This window comes from Rhamphochromis sp. 'chilingali' (assembly GCF_963969265.1).
Source record: "Rhamphochromis sp. 'chilingali' genome assembly, chromosome: 14".
Classification (NCBI taxonomy): domain Eukaryota; kingdom Metazoa; phylum Chordata; class Actinopteri; order Cichliformes; family Cichlidae; genus Rhamphochromis; species Rhamphochromis sp. 'chilingali'.
Genome location: NC_137941.1, coordinates 29,499,135 through 29,510,161, shown reverse-complemented (window position 1 = coordinate 29,510,161; position 11,027 = coordinate 29,499,135). Strand labels below are relative to the sequence as shown.

At 39.8% G+C, this 11,027-nt stretch overlaps 1 protein-coding gene across 3 annotated transcripts in view; it reads right to left on the bottom strand.

The window, feature by feature from the left end:
• Window positions 1-9,271, bottom strand: part of LOC308410026 (serine/threonine-protein kinase Nek5) — a 22,632-nt gene extending 13,361 nt beyond the window's left edge. For 2 of the 3 annotated variants that reach the window (XM_080903094.1, XM_080903096.1), the window contains exons 1-6: window positions 9,153-9,271; window positions 8,285-8,412; window positions 7,640-7,736; window positions 7,463-7,560; window positions 3,514-3,597; window positions 2,707-2,777 (exon numbers count right to left, since the gene is read on the bottom strand). In XM_080903094.1, coding sequence (XP_080759220.1) covers window positions 2,707-2,777; window positions 3,514-3,597; window positions 7,463-7,560; window positions 7,640-7,736; window positions 8,285-8,407 — 473 coding nt within the window. In that variant the 5' untranslated portion in view covers window positions 8,408-8,412; window positions 9,153-9,271. The remainder of the gene's footprint in view (window positions 1-2,706; window positions 2,778-3,513; window positions 3,598-7,462; window positions 7,561-7,639; window positions 7,737-8,284; window positions 8,413-9,152) is intronic. The other variant, XM_080903095.1, reaches the window with a different exon arrangement.
• Between the last annotated feature and the right edge of the window lie 1,756 nt (window positions 9,272-11,027).

The following is an 11,027-nucleotide window of genomic DNA, read 5'->3' as shown; positions in this document are numbered from 1 at the left end:
AAATATGTATCATAAGTTCTCTAACTGGCTAATTAGATTGTAGAAAACTTGTTTCTCTTCTTTACAAAGACTAACACGTAAGTCTGGTGTTTATTTTTTAGCCATTTTCACCTGCTCACTGGTTATTTTCTCTTTTATGAATTGTTTTTATGGGAAAATCCCAGTAGATCATCAGATTTTGAGGTGCACCTAACAAAGTGGTTGGTGAGCGTATATTCACCAGTAATTGGGACACGGTGTTTAGACCAGTGTTTGTGTGAATGGGTGAATTTAGCATGTTGTATAGATTGTTTTGAGTACTCCAGGAGAGTAGAAAAGGGCCATATAAGAATAAGTCCATTTACCGTACATTGCCTGCACTGAGATTGAAGAACTGGATTATCAGAGCAAACTCTGCTGTTAGAAAATAAATCACATGTAAATGCAAGTTTTGCAAAAGCTTTAATATAAGAGCTTTTAGCCTTCTCCCCTATCCGTCTAATGTGAACCATTACTTTAATTATCTGCTGTATTTTGTTACTGGGGAAAAAACGAAAAACACATTCGAGTTAATTGGCAACTAAGCTTAATGGACTGCCATTAAAGAAGCATGGTTTGCACAAGTAATGGCATTTTATAGGCTATTCTATATTGTGCTGGGAGCCAAACAGAGTGCTTTCAGCCCTGGGGTAATATGATGACATTTCCTGGTACCTGTTAGGATTCTGGCTGCTGCATTGTGAATGAGCTGAAGTCACCCTACTGATGATTTGGATAATCTGGCAAACAGAGCATTACAGTAATCTATCCTACTCGATATGAATGCATGGACCAATTTCTCAGAGTCAGTTTGAGACGATATTGATGCGATTATCAAAACTGAAACCCAGAATGACTGAAAGACTCCAGACTTGCTCACTGAGAGAGACAGAGTGGATAAATACGAAAGCATTTTCTGTCTCTGACTTTTTGGAAAAACAACAAATATTTCTGTTTTGTTTCTATCCAGCTCTAGAAAACTTTCCAGACATCAAGCAGTTAATGTCATCAGTGCAGCTCATTAGTTTGTGAATGGAGGTTAGTTCATCAGAGGAAAAGGATAAGCACAACTATGTGTCATCTGCATAAGAATGGGAGGATATCTTATGATTCTTCGTGATAGTATCAAGTAGGAGTACGTAAAGGTTAATCAGCAATGGACCAAGGACTGAGCCTTGAGGATCCATCCATCCATGCAATCAGGAACCTGACCTGGTAAACCCACTGTGTCATGAAGCCTTTGAATTAGAATGTCGTGGTGCTGAAAGCAGGAGTGAGTTCAGATAGAACTAAAACTCAGACTCTTTGTGAGCCATTATTGATGTTTATTGATGTTCTTTTTATTTTTTAACAGCCCTCTGTATCTTTAGCACCATTATTACATCCATACAATATTGATTGTAAATAAGGTTAGTACGTTGTTAAAGCAGGCCATACAAAAGGCGTCATACGTTTTTGTGCTCTGAGTGGATTTGAACCCTGATTGGTACTTATCATAAAGACTGTTAAATATATATTTACTCAGTTGTTTGTAAACAAATTTTCCAAATTTTGTGAAAGGGAAGAATAAAATATTAGAAAAGGGAAATTATGTCAATATTATTTTTCTTAAATAGTGGTGTGATTATTACATATTTTAGAGAAACAGGGAAGATGCCAGTATGTGGAGAACTATTGATACTGACTAAATGATTTGTAAAACATGAGCTACAAATTTGAATAGTTTCATGGGAATGGAGTCAAGGAACAAGGTGTAGGACTTGATGAATAATTCCTTCCTGATCTTTAAAATTTAAAGCTGAGAATATGAGGCATTGCTAGGTAAATTACTGTAACAGACTAAGATATTACCTATGATATCATGAACATTGCTCTTGTAGAAAGAAAGAAATTTGTCACATTTATTTATTGAAAGAAATTCAGTTGGTATGGTTTTGGAGAGATTAAGTAGTTTGTCAGTGGATGAATATAGAAAAGCAGTATTAAACTGGTTTTCAGTTCAGAGATGTAGAGTTGTCTGGCTAATTTAATTTTGTGTATCAGTAAAATATATTTTTATAGAATAAAAAATTAATTTGTAGTTATTTTTTTTTCTGTATTTTCTCTCAGCTCTCCTGCAAATCTATGAAAAACACCAGATAGTGATCTTGAAGTGAAGCTAAAGGATAAATGAATGTCAGTCGTACAAGTGGAAGCTGGCTGAACTCCTACAAAGCGTAAATCAAAACCTGCTGGTGGCTCTCATGAAAATCAGCCAAAGAATATTCTTCGGCATCAGGACTCATTCTCTGCGAGCCATGATTTTCTGCCCAAATGTTCATCAAACGTCCAATTGCTGAAACATTTTAAACATGTTTGCTATTTTCAGTCATGTCTAAAAATTATTGCATGCACAGACTGTTATTTACAGGACATGGATGTGTTTTTATCATTCTCTGCAAGCAGCCAAAAAAACTACAGACAGACCATTATTTCCACAGCCATTTGTTTACATGTCCGGGACGACGGTTTGTGGAATGATAATCAGTTGTTTGGAAGTCATCCATGTTTTACAGAGGGCTCAGCGACAGACAGCTGCACTGTCTGTGTGTGTGTGTGTGTGTGTGTGTGTGTGTGTGTGTGTGTGTGTGTGTGTGTGTGTGTGTGTGTGTGTGTGTGTGTGTGTGTGTGAAGATGACACTGACTTACTTATTCAACATTCTTGCGATTCCAAAGTCACCCAGCTTCGCTTTCATCCCTCCGTTGGTTAGGAAGATATTCTAGACCAGAGGGAGAGCAAGAATGAAAGGATGTCTGTGTTCAACAAGGATGGCACTAACATTGTGTGTGTGTGTGTGTGTGTAAACGGATAAGACTGATGATAGACAGTGATGGCCATGAGTAGTCTGTGGTCAGTTGTTTTGAGATATTCTTGGAGCTGGCATACAGCAAGGTCTTTGTTCAATGCAAAGCTGACCTCAGGACAGTTCAGCTGTACAATACTGTGCAATGATAACACTAGATAATTATAAAACTCAACCTCAGTCTCTGTGGGTAATGTTTACCACGTAAATGTCCAATAATGAATATAATGCATGATGTAAACTCTGCATTGTAAAGCTCAGGTAAAGTGATGGTACTTGTTCAGTTTGGTTCTGACAGGTGACTGTGATCACAATCCTTGTCTTTAAAAATGATAATCAGACTTACATTGGTTGTTGTCAGGACACAGACTACAGAAATAAATAACAGGTCTCGTGCATTTCTTTCACATCTTAGTCCAAAATCTATATGTAAATCATAAAAACATATAACTGTTCATGAGGAGGTGAATGCATGTGCAAGTTTGATCACTATTATTTGAAAAAACACCATTACTATATAAGGCCACCTGTTTTGTGTAATTTGTTGAAAAGTTCAAAATAGTTTACAAATACTGAACACAGACAGAACAGCTTGTTTTGAATGAATTAGCTTTATATGTAATTGCAGGCTGTAGTGAAGCAGGTTAAATACTTGAGCTTTGATGTCTCTGTGGAGAATCTTCCGGTCATGGATGTGTTTGAGGCCCAGACAGATCTGAACAAACCAGTCGACGATCTAAGAAACATGCAACTGTTTTATTACTGTGACATTTTCATATGGATAGAGAGCAAATTACCACCTAATGAAGAATATAAATGAAAACCTCCACAATTAATGTTCCGATTAGGCATAACATTGTGACCACCTGCCTAATATTGTGTTGGTCCCCCTTTTGCTGCCAAAACAACTCAGCCTAACAACCCATCGAGGCATGAAGGTGTGCTGTGGTATCTGTCAGCAAGATGCCAACAACAGATCTTCTAATTGTTAAGTTGCAAGGTGAGGGCTCCTTGGATTGGACTTGTTTGTCCAGCACATCCAGATGTGCTGGACAAACTTTGATGCCTCACAGAGACATCAATGTCCAATTGGTTTGAGATCTGGGGAATTCCGAGGCCGAGTTAACATGTTAAAACCCTTTGTTGTGCTCCTCAAACCATTTCTGTAACCATTTTTGTTTTGTTGCACATTATCCTGCTGAAAAGGCCATCCGGGAGTACTGGTTCAATGGTGCGGTTGGTCTGCAATAATGCGTTGGTAGGTATCTCATATAAAAGTAACATCAACATGGATGACAGGACCCAACGTTTCCCAGCAAAACATTTCACAAAGCATAACACTGGTTTGCCTTCTTCCCATAGTGCATCCTATTGCCAGGTGTTCGCCCAGGTAAGTGAGTCACACACACCCGGGCAGCCACATGAGGTAAAAGAAAACATGATTTGTCCAATGAGACCCCGTTCTTCCATTGCTTCATGGTTTAGTTCTAATGCTTACGTGCGTATTCCTGCCACTTTCGGTGGTGGGCAGGAGTCAGCACGGACACCCTGACTGGTCTGCAGCTATCCAGCCCCACACACAACAAACTGTGATGCTCTATGTATCTACAGTGGTTTGCAAAAGTATTCGGCCCCCTTGAACTTTTCCACATTTTGTCACATTACAGCCACAAACATGAATCAATTTTATTGGAATTCCACGTGAAAGACAAATACAAAGTGGTGCACACGTGAGAAGTGGAACGAAAATCATACATGATTCCAAACATTTTTTACAAATAAATAACTGCAAAGTGGGGCGTGCGTAATTTTTCATCCCCCTGAATCAATACTTTGTAGAAACACCTTTTGCTGCAATTACAGCTGCCAGTGTTTTAGGATATGTCTCTACCAGCTTTGCACATCTAGAGACTGAAATCTTTGCCCATTTTTCTTTGCAAAACAGCTCCAGCACAGTCAGATTAGATGGACAGCGTTTCTGAACAGCTGATCTTGCCACAGATTCTCGATTGGATTTAGATCTGGACTTTGACTGGGCCATTCTAACACATGGATATGTTGTTTTAAACCATTCCATTGTTGGCCTGGCTTTATGTTTAGGGTCGTTGTCCTGCTGGAAGGTGAACCTCCGCCCCAGTCTCAAGTCTTTTGCAGACTCCAAGAGGTTTTCTTCCAAGATTGCCTCGTATTTGGCTCCATCCATCTTCCCATGAACTCTGACCAGCTTCCCTGTCCCTGCTGAAGAGAAGCACCCCCAGAGCATGATGCTGCCAAACATAGCGTCTTGCATTTTGGCCAAAAAGTTCCATTTTGGTCTCATCTGACCAGAGCACCTTCTTCCACATGTTTGCTGTGTCCCCCACATGGCTTGTGGCAAACTGCAAATGGGACTTCTTATGGTTTTCTGTTAACAATGGCTTTCTTGTTGCCACTCTTCCATAAAGGCCAACTTTGTGCAGTGCACGGCTAATAGTTGTCCTATGGACAGATTCCCCACCTGAGCTGTAGATCTCTGCAGCTCGTCCAGAGTCACCATGGGCCTCTTGGCTGCAAACTCCTGTGAGTTTAGGTGGACGGCCTTGTCTTGGTAGGTTTACAGTTGTGCCTAGTGATGGGACGTTCTGTATCGAGGCTTCGAAGCGTGTGTCGAGTAATGAGGGGGCGTTTCCGCGAAGCGCGTATCGAGGCTTGCTTCATTTATGGGAGGAGCTGAAAATGATGACGTCCGAAGCCTCGCTTCCCGGCTGTACCACGTGACTGGTTCATGAAGCGGTTCGAATTTTTTCCGCGAGCTATGAGAGCGATATAAACCCCTCAGACTTCATCCAAAATGTGGGTGTTTGATGGAGAGTTGCGGTTAGTGAGAGTTTGGAGACAGTTTGGAGGTTTATGAGAGTGAGGAGAGAAAGTCAGGAGAGAATGGAGCCAGCTAGGAAGAGGAGGATGTCCTCCCCTGTGTGGGAACATTTTGATCTTATTCCTCCCAACAAGGTATGTGAATTTCCACAGAAGATGGATTTTCATAATACTGATGGTGCAATAAAACCTATGTTAGGCTGTCTGTACTTTTGTACAAGGTGAGGTGTTTGCTATGTGCCAGGGAGCTGGGATATAACAACAACACCTCATCCATGCTTAGGCACTACAGAGCTTTGCATGAGAATAAGGGGAACACCGATTGTGGAGCAAGACCAGGTGAGCCATCAAATGCCATGATACTATAGCATGCTGTAATGTTACTAAATGATATAACAATATCATACAATGCAATAAGTGACGTGTGTGATATTTAAATTTGTGCTTTGTTTTTATTGTCTTTCCATACTGCCAGCATAAATATACACAGTATACTGCCATCACTACAATATAGATGTTTTACACACTCCTTTTGTTGTTGACATTTACAGGCTGTGTGCAAAATGCCACACTCTTCAAATTCATACCAGCTATTATTTTTACGTCCAGTAGGTGTCCTGCTAGAGCAAATGAAGCTTCATGAAGCTTCGCGTTGGGGTGAACCAATTGGATGAAAAGCTTCAGTGCTTCATGGGGCTTCATCTGCCCATCACTAGTTGTGCCATACTCCTTCCATTTCTGAATGATCACTTGAACAGTGCTCTGTGGGATGTTCAATGCTTGGGAAATCTTTTTGTAGCCTAAGCCTGCTTTAAATTTCTCAATAACTTTATCCCTGACCTGTCTGGTGTGTTCTTTGGACTTCATGGTGTTGTTGCTCCCAATATTCTCTTAGACAGCCTCTGAGGCCGTCACAGAGCAGCTGTATTTGTACTGACATTAGATTACACACAGGTGCACTCTATTTAGTCATTAGGGATCAGGCAATGTCTATGGGCAACTGACTGCACTCAGACCAAAGGGGGCCGAATAATTATGCACACACCACTTTGCAGTTATTTATTTGTAAAATAATTTTGGAATCATGTATGATTTCGTTCCACTTCTCACGTGTGCACCACTTTGTGTTGGTCTTTCACGTGGAATTCCAATAAAATTGATTCATGTTTGTGGCTGTAATGTGACAAAATGTGGGAAAGTTCAAGGGGGCCAAATACTTTTGCAAGCCACTGTATGTAACCAGCATTAACATTAAGCAATCTGAGCTACAGTAGCTTGTCTGCTGGATTGGACCACACAGCCCAGCCTTCGCTCTTCACACGCATCCATAACCTTGTAGCTGGTTCACCACTGTCCCTTCCTTGAACCACTGTTGATTAGGTACTGACCACTGCAGACCAGGAACACCCCACAAGAGCTGCAGTTTTGAAGATGCTCTAACCCAGTCATCTAGCCATCACAATTTTTCTCCAAACCTTACACCTTGAGGGCTCTTGCTCCCTAATATATCCCAGCCACTAACAGGTGTCATGATGAAGAGATAATCAGTCTTATTCACTTCACCTCTCAGTGGTCATAATGTTATGTCTGATCGATGTGTGTTTGTACTGTTATTTCTTGCGTGCAGTAATAACAGAGACTGAATGTCCTTCAGTGTGTTTGTGAACATATTTCAGTGCAAAACTATCACAGTGAGGAAAATCTGATCAGCCTTATCAAATAGCTAAGGCCAGGGTGAGGTATACCTGCTCCTCAGTGAAAGGAACTCCTCTCTGTATGTTGATTTTCTTCATCAGATCTCCTCCGTCACAGTACTCCATCACTATATAAAGGCTGCCTCTCTCTATACAGACATCCAGAAAACACTTTAACACTGATATAAACTGATACATTACATCTTCTACTCTGAAGCCCACACATACCTTGAAAGGACCGGATGAAGGTGACAATGTTTGGATGTTTCATCTTTGACAGCAACGTCACCTCTTTATTGGATGATTCCTTTTCCTTTGCTGACATCTGAGCAGCAAAACACACAAAAATAAAAGGAGTAATGTGTTCTTGGGAAAAATACTTCTAAATAAGCACTAAATATAGTTTAGAATTGATCACTTGAGCTCTAATGGTTTTATCTGGGCTGCAACTAACCATTCATCATCAGTGCTTTTCAATGTAAGTATATTATTTACTGAAGTTACTCTTGTAACAAATAACACTTAAGCAACACAATTTTTAGCTGAGAGATGTAGAATGTCTCAAGGGCTGTAGTGACATACAAAAGACATAATCTAATGTACACAGTGAGAAAGACAGCTTATTTAAGACTTGTCTTAGTCTATACTGACTGCAGAATATGAGTTGTTTTACCATAACCTGATTCTACTTCAAATTAAGCTGGTGCCTGTATATTAGATAAGCTTAGTTTGTGCTTGAAGCATACATTACAAAGCTGAGACACTACAAAGCTGCTTGAATGCATGTGTAAGTCACAGAGAGCAATATAGTGTGATCGTTTTCCTGATCCCAGGCAGCACTGCAGGTAGTGAAACTGAGCTATGCTGCTGTACCTTCCTGAGGCTGATCTCTTTGACCACACACTGTGTGTTTCCACCTCCCCCTTTGTCTTTGACCAGGAAGGCTTTTCCAAATGCACCCTGCCCAATCTGTCTGATAACCTCATAGTCGTTCATTGCCCCTGGAAGACAATATGAGGGGCAAACAGTTTAGCTGATGAAACACAAACTCACTGAGACTGAGTAATAATGGAAAAAAAAAAAGTAAAATAGTAAACTTTTTGTTCTCATTTTAAAAAATAATGAAAATGTTAAAACGGTGGTAAAACAAAATAAAATAAATGCGTGTAAGCTATTTGCCTATGCCCTCGCCTTAAAAAAAACGAATCAGTATTATTAACCCTTTCATGCATGAATTATGGCAACCTCAATCAGGATTTTTTCTTTTGAAAGTATTTTTATTCATCTTTAGGGCATGAAAAAAGATTTTTGAACTTCATTTTTTTAAAACATGTACTATTCAAAGAGTTTTTTACATGTCCACGTAGGTGGAAACCTTGCTGACCAGTGGGTGGCAGGGTATGGAGCGACACATCAGTGTCCAATGTAGTGGTTTATGTGCAAGTATACCATCAACACTGACACAAATACAAGAAAACAGACTTTGAATAGCTGTCCACTGTTGTGACCACTATGCGTGACAGGGTTAAACAATTTGGAATAAGTTTAAACAACTATTAACGCCTTCATTTTTCTTAATTATTAAGTCGCCGTCGAACACAGACGGAACTAAGGCCGTTGCCATGGAGACTGAAACACAGTCTACTAGCATTCAATTTAGCACGTTTAACACAAGTTCACCAAAGAGGAGGACAGTGCTCACTTTTTCTCTCTTATAGCGACACAGAAGCTCTGCACTTACCCTTTCAAAAGTAGCAAAAGCAGAAGTCACATTGCGAAAGAAAACGGCTGCAAATTACTTATAAAGTCATTAGAGGAAGCGCTTGTCTTCAGAAGTGTTGAACTACGGTAAGCGCGAAAGGAAACCACGCAGAATGCTGGGAGTAGTAGTTTTTGTAGGCGAGTTCGCCATTAGCTTTCGCCTTTATATTTCCCAAGCTGCTCAGCAGTTTCATTTTGTAGTGTTGTGTTACAGCACCTATCATTCATTAATTCATTCGTTCATTTTTATTTGCGCAGTAAACTACTTAAACTGCAACACATTTGGGCCATAAGGGGATTTCTTATTATTATGTTAATGTCAATTATTATTATATAAAAGGTTACCTGTTAAATGTATTTGTTTATAATTTCGTTTAAGTCTAACTTTCAACAGGTTATCTATTAAAATGTTCAAAGCAGCTGTTGCATGTCACTTCCTGTACACTCTAATTACGCCTGTTGCAGTACCCGACCTAGACTCGGTTTTATTTTTACACATAAACAGGACACGGACACAGGAAGATTATTTTCTATTGTTTGCTTTATATTACTTTCGATTACTTGCTGGTATACCTGCATTGTAATGTTATCTAAAAATCTTATGTTTACCTGTATAATTTTGGATGTTTTTTTAAGATAAGAACATTTATTTATACTACGTTTGCGTAGTTATTAAAAATGTTTCAGTAAATAGATGTAGTGGACTGGGTGTCTGCCACTTGGGATCAGAGCCAAAGGCGGATCATGTTTCTCTTGTCAGATTTTAGCATTCACACCCCAGATTGATATTCCAGGCAGCCATCATGTCTGTAGTTATTCATGGTGCGTGTTGCTCCGTCTGAAAAAAGGTGATGTAATCCTCTGAATAGCTCCAATATAAAATGGATCCTCACATCTTCAGTTATGAACGGGGTATTAGGTAATCATATCTCCAATTGTAATGACGGCAAAAACAAACTGATAGACGTGTTCAGGATAGATGCTAGACCTTTGGAAAAATGTGTATTTGTGAATAAATGTGAAATGCAGCAAATGTAAAATACAAATCTCTATATGTACTGTAAAAAGCAAAAATCCCCCCAAAAATTATATATTATTGAAAAAAAAAAAAAGTAGGAACTTTGGTTGTTTAACTATTACTTATTACTCTGGTGTAGTGAGAATAGTTATAGGGGATGTCTTTACCAGTAGGAACAAAACTTATACCCCCCTTTTACATTTCTGAAAGCTGGCCAGTGGGTCTTAATTGAGTCTTTTCAGGGCCAATTCTTGCCCCTGGGCCTTATGTTTGACACCCCTGATGTAGACCCACAAACAGCCTGTAGGCTCCTGTTTGAGGGCCTCAGGCTGGCACAGGTTGGTAAGAGGAAAGCAGCTCTAAAAGACCTAAACTGAATCAGTACAAGCAGGCACAAGTTGAAATTAGCAAACATGAGTGAAACAATAATGAAGGTTTAACACGTAAAACAGACATCAAAGAAATCTAATAGTTTTTCAGTCCAGTATTTAGAGCAGATGTAACTGTACGAACCTCAGCTTTTATGACCTGTCTGCAAACACCTCCCTGCTCCATCAAGGTGACTTTCCATCCACTGCTTTCCCCATGAGCCCCCTGGGTTAGGGCTCTCTTGATTAGTGCTTTAATCATAGACAAATTTCCACCAGGATCCTATGACACACAGGCAGAGAGCCCACTGTGACAGCTGATCTATGTTAGTTCACTGAGGTAACGACTGCATGTGATGACACCGCTGTAAACAGCATGGCCACTGACACTGTCAGTCACATTCTTTATCATGAGTTATGATCTGTATGATGAAAACAAACTGTGTGGTGAACAGTACACTGACTGAAG